General features: G+C 36.5%; 2 protein-coding genes across 2 annotated transcripts; both read right to left on the bottom strand.

The window, feature by feature from the left end:
- Positions 1 to 802: 802 nt before the first annotated feature.
- Positions 803 to 6,585, bottom strand: LOC120295887. Its single transcript, XM_039317496.1, has 2 exons — positions 6,360 to 6,585; positions 803 to 1,237 (listed from the first exon to the last, which is right to left on the bottom strand). The coding sequence occupies exons 1-2, from the start codon at positions 6,426 to 6,428 to the stop codon at positions 803 to 805; spliced, it is 504 nt and encodes a 167-aa protein (XP_039173430.1). The 5' UTR covers positions 6,429 to 6,585.
- Positions 6,506 to 18,085, bottom strand: LOC120295886. Its single transcript, XM_039317495.1, has 8 exons — positions 18,024 to 18,085; positions 14,234 to 14,822; positions 14,068 to 14,132; positions 10,667 to 11,255; positions 10,493 to 10,557; positions 8,613 to 9,314; positions 7,193 to 7,915; positions 6,506 to 7,072 (listed from the first exon to the last, which is right to left on the bottom strand). The coding sequence occupies exons 2-8, from the start codon at positions 14,790 to 14,792 to the stop codon at positions 6,506 to 6,508; spliced, it is 3,270 nt and encodes a 1,089-aa protein (XP_039173429.1). The 5' UTR covers positions 14,793 to 14,822; positions 18,024 to 18,085.
- Positions 18,086 to 18,466: the final 381 nt, after the last annotated feature.

Below are 18,466 nucleotides of genomic sequence, written 5' to 3'. Positions count from 1 at the left end.
TTAAAAGTCTCATGTAGAGGTTGGTCTGGTCAAGTGGATAGAGTGAATCTAAATTCAAGATCCCTACACTCACTAAATTCATCTTTTGTAAGGAATATCTTATCTTGTTGACAAAAATTTATCTTCTTTGGAATCTTATGTAACGGGATGCACTCAAGATGTCACTAAAACATATGGGGTCCATAAATTTAGAAGTATGCTTAAGATATAAGAAATATCTTATGTTGTCTGCAAACTTATAGGAAAAGGATTCTAGTTTTCTATAGTATTATAACAGGATAACACGACGACTAGTGTATTAAAAAATACAATAGAAAATAGTGCACTAAGGTACTAATGTTATTTTTGTTATAAAAAAAAAATTGTTTGAATTGATTTTTTTAGAGTTTGTAGAAAATGAAATAGAAAAGAAAAGTTCAAGTGTGCAACACGTGTCAATAATGGAGAGGACCTCTTGTCAAATCCTTATTGATGTCGCCCAAGAGCACCATTAGGTTAAATTAGGAATATATTATGTTATTAATAGAATACTATAAATTTTTTTGTAACTCTAGGTAATGGAATATCTTATGCATGTCCACAAATGGAAGTGTACGTAAGATATTAGAAATATCTTAATGTTGTCAACAAACTAATAGGTAGGGGAGATCATGTTTTCTATAACATCATAACGCGACATGATATGCAATGGATATGATATTAGTGACTGCTTTAAAGAACAAAGTAGAAACTAAGGGAGAGCAACTATAATCATACCCTCTCAAATGAAGAGTGTGCTTCTTGATCCGAAAGGTCTTGTTGATCATCTCTTTGAGCCCATCTGTTCATGGATGCCAAAGGATAACATGCTCAGTTTTTCACAATGAGTCACTCGTAATTCCTCCAATAATGGCAAATTCAAAAGCAAGTTAGGACAAAAGCTCTTGAGTCGTGGCATGTCATGTAACACCAGAGAGGTTAGTTCTGGGAAAAGATCTTGAGTAGTATTGGAGCATGGAGTGTCATCCCCACTAGCAACTATTTCCTCAATCTCACAACACTCCACTTGAAGTTTTCCAAGTTGGGTTAAACTTGTAGCCACCCAATATGGAAACAAATTTTCAAGGCTCTTACAATTAAGAACCTTCACTTCCCGTAAGCAATCAAAAGTAAGAGTTTCTAGAGGACCGTCAGTCCATATTTTGCTTAAATTGTCCATGTGGGAAAGATCCATCCACATAAGTTGAGGAAATTGTACCTGCCATATTGAGAAAAAAAAATGACACAATGAATATGATTGCATTGAGTTATGACCTTAAAGAAGAAATTTCCAGACTTTTCCCTCATTCTCACAAATCATGAGAAGTCAAGATCTCATTAGTGACATAAATAAAGAGGGTTGATTGATGCCTTTATACAAGTTGATTGAAGACTAAGGCTAGAGATAATGCATTGCAACAAACATGAAATTATAAATGCATTTATAAGATTTTGGAGTGACCAGACAATGTTGACTTTTCTTAATTACTTGGCAAATCATAGTGATAACTTAAAAGTCCGGGAATTAGGCTGATAGGCCTTATGCACATGGAACTTGGGTTTGTTCAAATGGTTGCTAAGACTGGTTCTGTACCTTTCAACTTCATCCTAATCCCCCTCCTCCTAAGTCCTCATTTTTTTTTTTTTTTATAGTAGCTCTTATGTCACAATCACAGGGAGAGAGAGAGGCGCTATTTCCAGTTGGATGCAAGAGCATCTAAAGCATAAGAAAACCTACAATGCAAAATTGAAAGAGAGAGAAATGAGAGACCTCCTATTTATGCTAATGCATGAATGGAGCCGTTGACTAAACATCAATGATAGCTCACTCAACTGTTTCTCTATGCAATTAAATGAGGACAAAGACGAAGAAGAACAAAATATGAATCCCGCAAAACAATGTTGGTTCCATGGAGGCATGACAAGTTGTATTTTTGTAATGAATAAGCACGAAGACTGGCAAAAGGTTTAGGGAGCTTGCTAGGCAGTCCGATAGAACTATTGAAAATAGCAACATTTAGATTCAGTGATACAAGCTGAAAATTTCCGTTATGTTAGTTGGCAAAGATCGGTTATGTTTTAGATTTGTTTGCTTCAAGGTGAACATGCATAACAATTAGAGAAAAAGCAAGGGCATGGTGATGATGAGCTAGTCAACTAAGGATATGAATAGTGGGTGCAAAGAACTTAAGCAGTGTATGTATTGAATAAGGAATGGATGAAACTAATGCTTGGCTCAACATTATTTCCTCTATTTACCATGAGCACTGCTAATTATTCATACTAAATTGCGAACGGTACTTATGAATCTTCAAATTAATACAATTCCTTTGAGAGAAGAGTCATGAAATTTATATGGCAAACCGGATATAAAAAAAAAAAAATTATAGTAACTTCAATTGTTCACAACCTTTTTCTTTTTTATGCATGGAAATTTTTGTATTGAAAGAAAATAATTTCTTAATAGGCATGGGCAACATAACGACTTGAATAAATAACATAATGTTATGATCTTAGCAAAAACAAGTTGGGTCAATTTACTAGTTTTACATTGGACCATTAATAACATCCTTGAAATAATATTTATTCAAATTTGAGGTGGAAAAATAAAATAGAATCTTGCAGTGTACCCAGTGATCCACCCCTTGGCAAAAAGTGGGTGTGCACCCATTGATCGCATTTTGTTTGTATGGAGAAAATCAAATTTTTTTTTTTTACTACATCATGACCTCCAATGAATTATTCATTGAAAAGTAAGTATTGATATTTTTCATTTGGTTACAATATAATTAATGCAATTACGACCTGTCACCAAAAAATTTTTTTTTTGACTTTCCACACTTCCTTAAATCTATCAATTAGTATATGACAGCTCATATTTGATATTAAAATGAAATTAACGCTATTACAACTTATCACTACCAAAAGATTAGATGACTATTTTCATACTTTCCCAAATTTATTAGTATTGTTGATTGAGTGTTATAATGACTTTTTGAAATATTCTTAGAATGCGGGGCTTGGTATTATATAACTTATACATGCAAATGACAGTATAAATAAATAATTAGTGATAATTCTTACAATTAAAAAGTAAACAAATGTGTAGATACTTGTTATAATTAAACATTCTACTCACATAAAACAATAGAAAGAATTGCGCAGAATTATGAGAATAAAAAAAAAAATCCTCCGTTAGAGAAAAAAAAAACAAAACAAAACTTGCATGGAATCTGTAATAAAAAATAAAAATAAAAAAGGTCAAAACAATCAAATTTGGGTCGATATCGCGCATTTTCAAGTGCTTGAGGATTCGACCCAAAAAGAGAATTGGCGGAGGAGGTTGTCATTTATTGCGTTTAGTCTTCACATGAGGAGAACTTCATGAGACGGAATGAAAGTGTTGATTTGGATGATCAATTCCTATTATTTTTAATTTTTTATGTAGCCAGGACATTGACTAAATATTAAAAATCTCAATCCACCCCACTTTCCTTCTCCGTCTCCATCTCCATCCACATTGAGCCCATGCTTCCTGCCTCCCTCCGCCGCCACCGGCGGAGTTCCCGGCGCCGCGTCCAAGGCGACCATTGCTTGGCGTCCAACCCTCTCCGTCGTCTTTGTGGTCTGCCCGTTCATGACGCCGCTCATCCATGGCCGCGTTCAAGCTCCGGCCCTCTCATCCATGGCCATTCTTCCCTGACATCTGTTTCTCTGTTTTTTCTTTCGCTGTTTGATCTCGCAGTCCATAACCGTCGAGATCTCAAACTCGACATCAAGGCTCATGACCATGGACAAGCAGTGGTCGCCAGATCTGTGGGGGAGCCTCCTCGCGAGCCATGGACGAGCTAGGCTTGCGTCCATGGACGAAACCAGATCTCGGAGGCACGACTCACCCGAATCAAGACGGGCAACGACCACGCAAGCCGGTTGTGACGATGGAGGGGTGGCTCGGCCATGGACGGGGCCAACCACGAGCCGACCGTGGGCGTCGACGGAGGGGACAATGGCAGTCCATAAGCCGCCGTTACTTGCGACGGGACTTCCGGATTTGCAACCATGGCTATAGCGACAGCGGCTCGTCCATGGCTACGAGCGACGGTGGTCGATTTCCAGATCTGCAACTCCGTCGCTATGGACGGCCAGATTTCGAGATCTGTAGAACGATGAGGCGGACAAAACAGAGGAAGACGGCCATGCTTGGCTTGGACATAGCAAGGGTCAGCCTAATCAAGGCGCCGGTGACTCCGCCGTTGGCGATAGCGGAGGAGGGGCGGAGGTTGGGCGGCTGTGGACGAAGGAGGAGGAAGAGAGGGCTGAAGATAAGATCTTTTAATTTTTCTCCGCCGGAATCAACTCCCCAACCGAATCGACGCCGAAATCGCTTCCGCATCGGAGATCCACTTCGACCCACCATAACCAACAAGATTCGGTTCGCGTAATCACTCGAAACCCATAGAAGCACGCACACAGAGAGGAGGCGAGCTTCAGAGAAGCGATTCCAAAGCTTCCGATTTAACCATTGGACAGACCACCCAATCAATCGCCCCCAAAAAAAAAAAAAAAAAGGTAAGAGGATGAGGGGAGGGGGAGGAAGAAGAGTTATTGTTACTTGGCTCTCTGTAGATTTGGTTCACTTTCTTTTTTCCCCTCGTCACGAAGAGGAGGATCAAGGTGAAATGAAATGACTCAGAGCGAACATTTCGTAGAGGGGGAGAAGTTAAAATCATCAAATAGACTTTGTCTAATTTCTTCTTTTTTCTGTTTTTTTTTTTCCTTTGTCTAGTGAGTGCACCGCAACAGCACTGCAACAGACGGAGGCCAAGGCCACCGAGGAAGGAAAGAGAGAGAGAAAGAGAGAGGGAGGGAGCAAAGCCACACTAGAAAAGAGGAAAGAGAGCTTTCCAGTAACGGGGCAATATTGAAGGGAGGGGGAGCAAATATTTTGATCGTTCAACTGATAGCTGGGCCCGGCTTTACCACACGTCGATTTGCAGATGGTTCAATTCGGATCCTACATGGTGTATTTAATGCACCTAATATTTTCTCTAGTAGTGTTGTTGATTGGATAATTTATTCCGATTTTTAAAATTTTTATTTTAGCTGGGACATTGACTAAATATTGTCATCTAGTTATGAAATAAAACTTGCAATGTTGGCAACTGCCCATGGAATTGCTATTATTTATCATCCAACTGTCATTTTCTCTCTTTTATTTTTTTCCTTTTTATTGCCATTTCTTTTTTTGGAAAAAGCAATCTGCATTTTCTCTTGCCAAACATAGATTGTACGCAATATCACACTAATTATCACTCAACATGATAATCTAGAGTTAATATTATGATAATCTAGAGTTAATATCTATTGTATAATATAGGTACGTAATTTGATAGGTTGTTGGAGTACAGTGATTCAATTATGATTTGCGAAAAAAAAAAAAAACAACTTTAGACACATTGGCCTTTTATTTTTATTTATTTTATTATCAAGACCTAGCTCAAGCATTAGTGATTATTAAGATATAAAAAAGTTGACAGCAGTGATCATTATAATGATCGAAGTTTAGAGCACTCCAATTAAAGGAGAAATTCTCTCTAATTCCTCCAATTTCATTGATTGGAAAGATGATTATGGTACATTGAGTTGTAATAGCTAAGCAATTTGTGAACTAGATTTTTATAATTATGAAGTTTTCTTTTCCTCTTTTCTTCATGTTTAATAGAATGATGCCAGCTTGCTTCCATGCGAGAAAATATGAAGTGGGTGATACTTCTTATTTTTTTGCCATTTTTAAATGCTATTCTATGTTTACTGTTATGTTCTTTATAGTTGAAATTACAAAAAGTAAATGCTTTCATATGGTTATTGTCATAACTTTTTTAAAATCCCTTTGTAATAAATTTTGAGGTACTGCACACAATATGATTTTATGAGCTCACAAAAATAACACTTCTAAAAATATATGGAGATGGACAATTAATAGTTATACTTGCTGAGGATTAGAAATTTTTTAATATTTTAAGTAAATATTAATAGATTATGTACATAGATATGTATAATTAAATGATTTTAAAATTGCACATGATTATCAATGTCTGAATTGTTTTGCATTAATGCTTTATGGATGTGATCATGGATTATTGTGGGAAGGCAAATATTCTGGTTATCTTTGTTTAGGTATGAAACATAGAGTCCTGGTCAAATTTGAGCAAAGCATTGATGATTGATATTACAAATAATTATATCTAGCACTTTTGTCTGCATACCATGCATTGTCCGATTATATGGGAACGAATATATTCAAATGAAATGCCATAAATGCATTTGTTTGAGAGACTGACCTGTGAAGTGAAAAATGAAGGGGTGCCATTGTCAATCTCCATCGAAGATTGCCAAGTAAGACTTCTCATCTTAGGGCAATGGGCAATGCTCAGTGTTGATAAAATAGGGCATTCTAGCGTATGATTCTTCCACAAGAGGAAACTACTCAAATTGGGCAAGCATTCCAGATATATCCCCTAAGTTTTGGAAATGTAATCTCCTCCACTGCGCTCCCTTGCCCATCTTCGTCTATAATCACTCCTTCCATTTGATCACACTCCTTTATTTCCATTTTCCATAGATTGGGAAGGCACCGAGTCATTGATGGAACGAAAGCATGTCTCAAGTTGCTACATTTATAAAGGCTAAGATACTGTAGAGAATTGAAGAACATTGTTCCTTGGAGATCTCTGTTCCATAGTTGCCTCAACTTTGGTAGATTGACCAAGTACAGATCTTCCTTGAGGCAGCGGCTGGATGCAATCCACAGCCTCAAGCCCTTCAAGATCGAATATTTTTTTTCCAAAGGCTCGCAATCGTGCACTTGCAAGCTTCTCATTCTCTTTAAAACAAGCATCAAATTGGATGGAATAGCATTAATAAATGGACATTTATCCACCACTAGTGATTCTAATTGCCAAGATGACATGAAGGGATTAAGTTCATTATGCCATTTTCCAATCAGCTCCGGGAACTCAGACAACCTCATAAACTTAGTCCCAACAAATGCAGCCTATGAGAAAATGCATCATTAAACGTAAAATTCTAGTTAGCAAAAAAAAAAAAAAAGCAAGTACTTCATTGGTGATTGAAAAAAAATCAAATTGCACAGAATTTAGTAACTGAAGCATACCATTTCTTGAAACATATTTTGGATGGTCGTGTTGAGGTTTCCCTTCCAAAAATATTGGTACTTTGTTCCTCCATACCTTTCATTAAAACTTGTTTGTACTCTCTCCAACTTTGGCGCCTCCATTGGTCCCTTGAAGAAGAACTTCATCTTGGGACATCTATTCACAATGATATCTTCCAAGAGAGGGAACATCAAAGTGTATTCACCTGAGCTGAAACATCTCAACCTAGCCAACCTGTCAAGCTCCATATACTTCAATTGATTGAAAGCCACTACTTGCCCCTCCCCACCTTCCTCATCAGTAATGACTTCTGTCAATATTCTACAATTACTTATCTTCAATTTTGTGAGTGCCACCAAATTTTCAGCTATTGTCGATGTGAACATATTTGATAACCCATCACAAAGTGACACATCTAGAGTTTGCAGATGTTGAATATATCTTGAAAAGGGTAATATCACTTTTAGCTCATGACTTGTGCCTTCTATGGCTTCTTTAATGCTACTTGGGTCTTCTAGATAAGATTCACATACAACTAGCTCTTCCAAGTTGGGTAAACTCTCAACAAAACATGATGTGGATATTGAAGACTCCTGGGAGAGATGACGGAGCTCAAGAAATCTAAGCTTGTTGAAGACTTCTCCATCATGAAAATGCCTATACCATATCTCCATCCGTTCGGATAAATCCAATTTTAACTCTTGGAGGCTAGGGAATGCGCCCTGAGAAAATAGTCAAATCAGAACCTAAAGCCAGTTTAGCTAAAAGAGTATTCATGTATTATGATATAAATCCTGCATATCGAGCACAATAACTACATTTTAAAATGTTGAGTCTCATGTGATTCAATGGAAAGATACGTGCCTTTAGGAAACAAACATTATCGCTAATATTTGATATTTGACCTGTATCCATATTTGAACTTGATTAAGTCCTTAAATTCACATTTCTAAAGATATATCCCTTGTGAAAATAACTTTTGCATCAATTACAGTCACAATTGCATTAATTTCAGTTTTTAACATCAACAATAATGTCCCCTTTTTTCATTGTTAGCATAAGATTAGCACTCTTTATAGGGTTCAAATTAGACAACACACTTGTGCCATGGTAAGATCACATCACATACCACGTGTTTCCGATCTTTGTGGCACTTAGGAGAGAGCTAAAAAATTAGAATTAGCCCTCTTTTTTAACGGGATCAATGAATATGCATTTGTTAAGCCAAACATTGACAAGAATGTTCACTCAATACTTGAAGAACATATGATGTTTCAATGTTGTAATATTTTCTACGGATTCAAGGAGAGTTGTACGATTTATATCTTCGTATGTGAAAGCTACTTGTATGAGATGCTTGGCTTAATCATTAGTTCAAATATTCACCATTGAAGCAAAACAAATAATTTTGCATCGTACCTTTTCTATGAAGAAGAGAGGGTGCTTATGAAATGGCATCTCATTCTTAGGTTGCGAAGCAAGTATCTCCACTTTGTTACAGCCAAGGACCTCCAAGGTCTTCAATGCCGGCCAATGTAAAGCATGTCTTCCGGTGTAGATGCACTTCAACTCTATAAGAAGCTTAAGCTTGAGGGAGGTTAGCTTTGGGAAATCAAACCTGGGAATCGGTCCTTCTTCCTTCTCAATGAGTTCCACAATGCCACATTCATAGATCCCCAACTCCTCAAGTTGGATTAGATCTCTGGCCACTAATGTTGGAAATAGGGAGGCGAGGCTCTTGCATTTGGAAACGTTGATAGAACGTAGACATTGAAATTTAACTTGATGGTGTATTTCCTTATCCCATATACACTTTAGCTTTGGTAAATTTGATAGCGTCAACTCTTTTAACAAAAGAGCAACATGATGTCCATCTAGAGGATTTGGTGGCTGAAGTTCGAAAACAACTTCAAGTGAAGCACATGCTTCTACCCTTAAACTTTCCAGGCACAAGAGCCGTCCTAGAATGTAAGAAGGAACAACGGTCACAAACTTATTGCAACTATACACAAAAAGCGATTTTAGCTTGGGGAAAGAATCTGCAATAGCTTGATTGTCCCATATCATCTCGATGTTATCCATGTCATTGATATGTAAGGTCTCCAAGCTAGGAAAAGCAACCTGCAAGTATTTGCTCATGAAATTGGCGATTCAGTTAAATTACAAATTCATGAATTTTCAAGATGTAAATATGGATGAGTGGCAAGATATAAATTATGAATTCACGGAATCGATGATTCTATCTTAAGTTGCACAAAAGGACAAAAAGAATAAAATAAAAAAAAAAGTTAGTAAAAAAAAATCTCCGTACTAACATCGATGACTCTAAGATGAGAAGGCCATTGGAATTACTGGAGAAAAATAAAAAATTAAGTATTATGGTCTAGCCAGATTCTATTGACAATGGACAAAATAGTAATTTGGATATGCTCATAAAGAAAATTAAAATTATTTAAGAAAGTCGGCATGTTAATCTTGGGGGAGGGCCCATTTTTGAAGCCTCTTTGGCGGCATAAACAACATTTTGGGTAAACGTCCTATATTACTTTTAGTTTAGTCAAAGCGGACCCGCCCATAAATTACTCTATTTCATTTTCCACTCAAATGTTTTTTCCAATATTCACTCGACAAGTCAGATAGCCAAGCTGAAATAACTGATTTGCGAAATGTATTTTATTTCTTTAACAAGAATGGTCTTGCAATTCATGTAAAAACTAAAAAAGGGGTGATTTCTGAAGCCCTGGACCCCAGAGGCCTTGCTCAGTTTGGTGGCGGAGAGCTCAAATTCCTTTTGCTGGTCCAATGAAGAGAGAGTAAAGCTTCATTCGACCAGGAAAAAGAAGACAGAGAGAGATCTTGTGAGTGCAGATGAAGTCAAGTGAGCGTCTCAAAGGCCCTTCGTCTCCGGCCTCTTGAACCTCACTGCTCACTTTCCTCTCAATTGTTTTTTCAATCTTTTTCAATGTATGTGCGTGCAATGTCTAGGCTGTACATGTGAGGCTCATGAGCGTTCTAAGTTTCTTGTGAATATTAGAAAGCTTTTAAGGATCCTGCTTGGCAATTGTACTACCCATTCATGCTTTGTGCAGGTAACATAAGAGATGTTCAACCATATTTATGAAAATTATTTCCAGAGAAATTAAAAGTAAGACATTGCAACTCATACATGTTGGCAACTTTGAACACTTAATGCGTGCACGCTACTCATTTTCTTTTAAAATATTTTGGCTATGCTTTATCTCATGCATATTTGATACTTCTATTATATTTGATATTTTGACATAATGTTAATCATGTACCTGTCGACCGAAGAGTGCATTGGAGCTTGATTTGATGCGGTCCTGACTTCGAGTTTCTCCTGAATCTGTCATCGATTTTTCATTGGATGAAAAGAATGTCACCATTAGCATTGCAAGGATGAATCTATGTACAAGAAGATCTTTAGTGAGGAGAACAAAATAAATCAATCTTACGCTTTCCACAAGAGAAGCACATCAAACTTTCCAAACGTTGTAAGTTTAAGTTGGTTAACATCGGAAATGCCAAAGTTTTTGATGTTTCCAATCCCAACCCTTCTTCCTCCAAAATGATTGCTTCCATTTTCTTGCAATGTTGTACTGTTAGATCTCTCAAGTGTTCGAGAGATTTAACCATGGTTGGGAAAAACATAAACCTAAGGTTGGGACAATCATGCACCTCCAACTTCTTTAAATTATGGAAACTCACTATTCCACAAGGATTCCTGTTCCATATGCGCCTCAAGCTCACCAATCCCCTTAAATCAAAGGTGGTCAACTCAGACAGAGTCTCAACATCTTCACTAGTGCTTGGTCTGTCAAGATTGAAAATTTCTTGCACCGAATGGCAATTTGATATGCTTAAAGTGTGTAACTTTTGTAGTTTTACCAGCGACTCAAAGCTAATAACCTTTGACAAAGATTTGCACTGCACCACTTTAAGAGATCGAAGATTGCTCAGCCCCAATAGAGATTGATCGCTCCATATTTCTTTTAGATTGGGAAGTTCTTCCATTGTCAACGACTCCAAGGATGGGATTGAAATCTAACGAACAAATCCATCAACAATAGCATTTACACATATAAAGGACAGTCGGAAATTTACGCAATATAACAAGTATTATAAATGGTTGTCAAAGAAAATTCACAAGCAAGATATGTACAACCTATAGGATAAGTTTTGCATGTACGGAAATCTATAACAAACGACGGCTAATTTCCAATCCAAAAGAATTTTACGACCGTAAAGAGAACAAATGAACTTTATCTTTTTATTTGCAATATAACAAGGAATGCTACTACGATTAGATTTTGTTTGCATTTTACTAGCAATAATTGCAACCATCAAGAATGAGCACTCGTTCCGTTTAAAAATGACAATCAATTAATAAATGTAATATTTATCTAATCGGCAAATTATATTGATTAGATGGAGATATATACAGCTCATGTCCCATTAGTCTCGGTGATATTGGGCCTTCTATATCTATATGTCATCTTGTTACGAGCCCAACTTAAAAAAATTAAACCTTGGGCAAATGATGATATATGAAAAGACTTATGGCCAGAGAGAGTTGATAGCCGAACATGACATAATTCCTATCCATCTATGTGAGGAGGACTTTTTTTTTTTTTTTTTTTTTTTGGGTCATAAGGTCAAGAGGACTTGTCACACTGAAATTGTCTGCTTCTTGGTATAATCCTACAAGACGGGCATTTCTTTGTTTTTTCCTTCTTAGATGTCTTCAATTTCTTCGAATTTATTAGGCAAAACGCGACTAATTTCCCCACAAAATAACCTGAAATTGGACATGTTAGCAGTTGTGATATTGCAATAACTGAGTACTGGACTTCTTTTCCTTATTTTTCATAAATTATCTCAATTGTCCCTTTAAATTCAAAGGCATATGTAACCTATCCTAATTAATTATCCTTGTCGCCATAATTTCTTTAAGGTGAGTCTAAATCCACGGTCAAAATGTCTGAAACCATAACATTTGAGGTGAAGGGATCCAGCCGTCCCTAATGACAATGGAAAGCTTTATTTTCTTTTTCTTCTTTTTTTCCCCAAAAGTTTTTTTTTTTTTTTTTGGTAACTAGGATCTGCCGAGCTCGACTCACTTACGCTCGCCAACCCACAGCCTGTAGAGTGCGGGGTGCACCCTAGACCAAGCGTCAATACTTGGGGGGAAGCTAGCATAGGACCCCAAAAGTTTCTCTTTTTTATTTTTTGGTAACCGAGGAACCGCCGGAAACTCCCTTACAGGGTCACACCACCCTCCAATACCCGATGGCACCGTCGAACGTCATCGCAAGCCACTATTTAGACGTAAACCTCGGGGTGGCTCGATAATCCACCCCCGGAACCCCACTTAAGTCATGGAATGCAACAAGAGGGTTCGAACCCTCAACCTCGGCGATGAGGAAGAGCACGTACACCATCTACGTTGCCCATGGGTGGGTCAGGACCCCAAAAGTTCATTGCTATATAACTCTAGAAAATCTTTCATCTGCCAAGTTGTTCGCAATCTCCCATTTATATTGCCATCACCCTCGCTCCCACCCATACAACAAGCTTTTAACTTTTTTGTGCTTCGTTCATTAGACTATTGTCATCCCCGACAAACCAACCTTAGACTACTACTTTTTGTAGGCTGCCATTGCTTTATAATGTTGGAAGAGATTTATTATAGGCTTAAGAAGCATTTTATAAACCCATAGATCTTTGCATACGTAGGTTTTACAGAAAAAATAAAAATATTAAGAAGTACTAAAGCAGGCGTAACTCTTTCATAAAGATTTAGAATCCTAGAAAGTTAAAAGCCCCAAAGACTACCGAAAACGAGAAAAAAGAAAGAAAAAGCAAAAGCAAAGCCACAAAGGCCTCCCCATCTAGTTCCATTATTATTTTTTGAAAGCGAGGTCTCTCCACAGGAGCTCAGGGCATGGGTTAAAGAAAAGTCACACTCTGATATCACAAACTTGTGGGACCCACCACTTATATGTCCACCGCTCTTTATTAACGGGGAAACCAACGTATAACGTGGGCCTTGGGCCGCGCCACTATAAAAGAGCAATCTTGCCTAGCCAAATAAACCCCCCCTTGCAGCAGTTTTCCCCCATATAAAATACAGCCGTGAGCTTTCCCTAATTAGGGGCATTGTTTATCCTTAGTTTACTAATTCTCTTTTGTGTTAGTAAATTAATATCAATGAACAATTTAACAAGTGGAAAGTTTTTTGTTTTAAATTCAATGACTGATGTTGCATATGGGATTAGTCTCGTAGAAGTGCAAATAGAGGCCATATAATTTATCTATGACAGTGTAACATCACCTTCATTGATAATAACAAAAATCATTTTTCACATGTAATTCTCCCCTTTTTGAACTTGAATGATTGTTATCTTCTTTAAGGTTGTTGTAAAGATTATACCAAAAGGATCTCCTATTAAATGTTATTGCTAAAGCCAGTTAAACAGTTAACTACGTTTCCGCCTACTGGTCTAGAATTTAATATATTATAAATAATTGCCCTCAATTTCAATTGAATGCCATTAATTGTATTGTGATGAGCTAATTTATTAAATTTGCATTCAAAATTTTTTCAATTACATAGCGCTTGAGACTCTTCTAAGTCGGATTTCGAGATGACAAAAGTTTATCAATCAAAATGATTAATTTTTCATATTATGAATGTTACAATCTATCGTATCTCAATTGTCATTTCACATGCTTGAGTAACAACATCTTGGCATGATGCTTCTAACTATGGGTTGAGATTTTGCTGTGCTTTGTCTCCTACATATTTAATACTTTCATTATATTTGATAGTTTAATGTAAAAGTCAATCACATACCTCTTGATTGAAGAGTGCGTCAGAGTTTGATTTGACACAATCCTGAGTCCGAGTTTCTCGTGAACCTGTCATTAATTTTTTATTGGATTTAAAGAATGTTATAGGGATGAATCTATTTGCAAGAAGATCTTCAAAATTGAAAAAAAAAAAAAAAAATCAATCTTACACTTTTCGAGAGAGAAGCACTTCAAACTTTCCAAATAAGTTAAGGTTAAGTTGGTTAACATGGGGAATGTCGGAGTTTCTGATGCTTCCAATCCCAACCCTTCTTCCTCCATAATGATTGCCTCCATCTTCTTGACATGTTGTACCCTTAGATCTCTCAATTGTACAAGAGATTTAACCATGGATGGGAAAAACATAAACCTGAGATTGTTGCAGCAAACCACCTCTAACTTATTTAAATTATGGAAACTCACTATTCCATAAGGGTTCTTGTTCCATATGCACCTCAGGCTTCGCAAATTGACTAATTTCAAGGTGGTTAACTCATACAGAGTCTTAACATTTCCATTGGCGCTTAGTCCGTCAAGGTCAAAAATTTCTTGCACTGAATTGCAATCTCTTATACATAAATTGTGCAACTTGCGTAGTTCTACCAACAACTTGGAGTTGATAACCTTCGAGAGAGATTTGCATTGCACCACTTCAACAAATTGCAGATTGCTAAGCTCCAGTGGAGATTCATCGCTCCATATCTCTTTCATATTGGGAAGTCCTTCCATTTTCAAGGACTCCAAGGATGGGATTGAAATCTGAGAAACAAACCCATCAAAAATAGCATTTAAAATTACAAAGGACCGTCTATATAGCGGGTATTATAAATGATTGGCGAAAGAAATTTACAAGCAAGATAATGTACAACCTTTAGGATAGTTTTTGCATGTACAGAAATCTATGATAAAGAAAAGCTAATTTACAACCTCAAAAGACAACTAACCAACTTTACCTTTTATTTACGATATAACAAGGGATGCTGTCACGATTAGATTTTGTTTGCATTTTACTAGCAAAATCAAGAATTGCAATGATCAAGAATTAGCACTCGTTCTGGTAACTAATGACAATCTGTTGATACAAGAAGTATTTATCTAATTGTCAAATTATATCGATTAGATGGAGATGTATACAGCTCATGTCCATGAGTCCCAGCGAGATCGGGCCTTCTATATCTATATATCATCTTGTTAGGAGCCCAACTCAAAAAATAAACATTGGGCAAACGGTGGCATATGAAAAAGACTTATGGTCAGAGAGAGTTGATAGCCGAACATGACATCATTCCTCATTCACTTAGGTCAGGAGGACTTTTTTTTTTTTTTTCGGTTGTAAGGTCAAGAGGACTGGCCACACACTGAAATCGTCTCCTTCTTGATATAATCCTACAAGACGGGAATTTCTTTGTCTTTTCCGACTTAGATGTCTTCAATATCTCTGAATTTATTAGGCACAATAGGACTAATTTCCCCACAAAATAACCTGAAATTGGACATTTCAGCAGTTGCGATATTGCAATAACTGAGTACTAGACTTCTTTTTCCCTATTCTTCATAAATTATCTCGAGTGTCCCTTTAAATTCAGAGGCATATGTAGCCTATCTTAATTAATCATACCTGTTGTCATAATTTCCTTGCGGTGAGTCTAAATCCACAGTCAACATGTCTGAAACCATAACATTAGAGGTGAGGGGATCCAGTGTCCCTAATGATGATGGAAAGCTTTATTTTCTTTTTGTTCTTTTTTCCCCCAAAAGTTCATTGCTATATGACTCTAGAGAATCCTTCTTCTGCCAAGTTGCTCACAGTCTCCCATTTATCTCGCCGTCACCCTGGCTCCAACCCATACAACATCTTTTTAACTTTTTTGTATTTCGTTCATTAGACTATTCTCATCCCCGACAAGCTAACCCTAGATTACTACTTGTGGAGGCTGCCAGTGCTTTATAATATCGGAGGAGATTTATTATAGGTTTAAGAAGCAATTTCATTATAACCCCATAGATCTTTGCATATGTCGGTTTGACACAAAAAATAAAAATAAAAAGAAGTACTAAGGCAAGAGTAACTCTTTTATGAGAATTAGAATCCTAGAAAGATAAAAGCCCCAAAAACTATAGCAAAGAAAAAAAAAAGGCAAAGGGTCAAAGTGTCGTTGCAAAATTTCCCGATCTAGCTCCATTATTTTTTAAAGCAAGCTCTCGCCGTGGGAGCTCAAAGCATGGGTTGAACAAAAGTCACACTCTGACATCATAACCTTGTGGGACCCACCACTTATATTTTCACCACTCTTTATTAATAGGGAAACTAACATATGGCATGAGCCTTGGGCCCACGCCATTATAAAAGAACAATTTTGAATAGTCAAATAAAACTCTATTTACAGCATATTTCCTCCATATAAATTATAGCCATTAGCTTTCTTTAATTGGGCAATTGTTTATCCTTAGTTTGATTATTCTCTTTCATGTTAGTAAATTACTGTCCGTAGAAATGTAGATAGGACCATAAAATATCTACAACAGCCTAACATCATTTTCATTGATAAAAACAAATAACAAAAGATTTTTCACCTGTAATTGCCCCAGTTTTTGAATTTGCATGATTTGTCATCTTCTTTAAACTTGGTGCAAATATTACACCAAAAGGATCTCCTATAAAATGTCATCACTAAAGCTAGTTAAACTGTTAACTATATTTCCACCTACTAGTCTAGAATTTAATATACTACAAATAATCACCCTCAATTTCAATTGAATGCCATTAATTGTTGTTGTGTTGAGCTACTTTATCAACTTTGTAATTGCTCCCCCTTGTTGAACTCGAATGATTTGTCATCTTCTTTAAACTTGGTGCAAAGATTATACCAAAAGGATCTAGTATACAAGATTACGATGTTAGGGAAAAAAAAATTTCCAAGAAAAAGGAGGAGGAGGAGGAGCAAAGCTGCAAAGGCTTTTTGTAAAATTTCCCCAATGAAGTTCAGTATCTTTGAAAGTGCTCTCTCCATGGACGCTCAAAGCATGGGAAGAAGGTAAGTCAGACACTAGTGTGTGGGACCCATAACTTAAATTTCCGCAACTTATTGCTGACGGAAATGCTAATCTTTGTGTGAGTCTTGGGCCCTACGATTAACTCCAGTGATAATTGCGTCACTATGAGAGGGCAATCTTATCTAGTCAACTAAAAGGCTCCATTTTTTCCATGGCAATTTTCTTAGTTGGGCAATTGATCATTCTTAGTTTACTAACTTCTCTTTAACGTTAGTAAATCATTATCAACAACCAATTTAACAGTATATTAAACACAAATTATAGATTTGCGTTTGTGATGTCCAAAGTACATAAAAAGATATCTATGTATATAATATGCATGCATGAACATGCAAACATCTCTGTACTTTCATAATTATGGGTTCTATGCAATGACTAACGGCTTATTTAAACATGATACACAAAACACATGCATCAATTAGATTAGCATAGTTGCTTTTATTTAAAAACCCAGTCCTCCTTCCCATTCTTGTTATTGGTTTTTAGAGTCTCCTATATCATACGTTTTGTGGATAATAACAAAGTCTAATGAGTAAATTCAATAGAATCCACATCAAAAGGATAAAATTACTAATGGAATTACTTTAGTGCTAAAATTCCCTTAAGTTTTGCTTTATGAAACCCTATTGATATAGATATACTTGCAGCATGTAAATCAAAAATAACTTAGAACCGATCACAAAACTAAATTTACATGGATTTCATACAATTAGTTGGATTTGAATACAATGAAGAGAACAAAAGATTGCTTTATCTAATTGCAGAGAAGGCATTAACGAATAAGGTAATCAGGGAAAAAAAAGAACTGAGAATAACAAAATAAATAAGCATCATAATATGCGTAGCATCTAATTAGCAAAGGTAGGAAAAAGTAATACATATAATATTGTTTTGATAGAAAGTTACCTGTTGCCCATTGAAGAATGCAACTTGAGTGCCAACTCGATCATCTAATGTACTACTCGAAGGAGTTGTCCCTGGCAGTGAAAAAGTTCTTGATATTTGGCAAGTGACGCAATTCCAATGCATGCAAATTACACAACTCCACTTTGCCACAATCATCAGCTTCTACAATACTGCGCATTAACTTGCAACCTACAACTTTGATCTCTTCTAGCTGTGGAAGTCCTCTTAGTAATGAAAGAGGAAACAAAACTTCCATCTTGTCACAACTTTTGACTTGAATTACTTTTAATGTACTAAAGGACTTGGAGGAGGAAATATGGCTATAGCATATCTTCTTCAAGTTGACAAGATTCTCAAGAAGTAATGACTCCAACATCTCAAAAAAATTAAGAGAACACCATCGAAGGATGTAATGGACAGAGTGACTGTTTTGGACCAATAAA

This window comes from Eucalyptus grandis, chromosome 7, assembly GCF_016545825.1.
Source record: "Eucalyptus grandis isolate ANBG69807.140 chromosome 7, ASM1654582v1, whole genome shotgun sequence".
Taxonomy (NCBI): domain Eukaryota; kingdom Viridiplantae; phylum Streptophyta; class Magnoliopsida; order Myrtales; family Myrtaceae; genus Eucalyptus; species Eucalyptus grandis.
The sequence above is the reverse complement of the archived record's forward strand: the minus strand, read 5'-3'. Positions and strand labels throughout refer to the sequence as shown.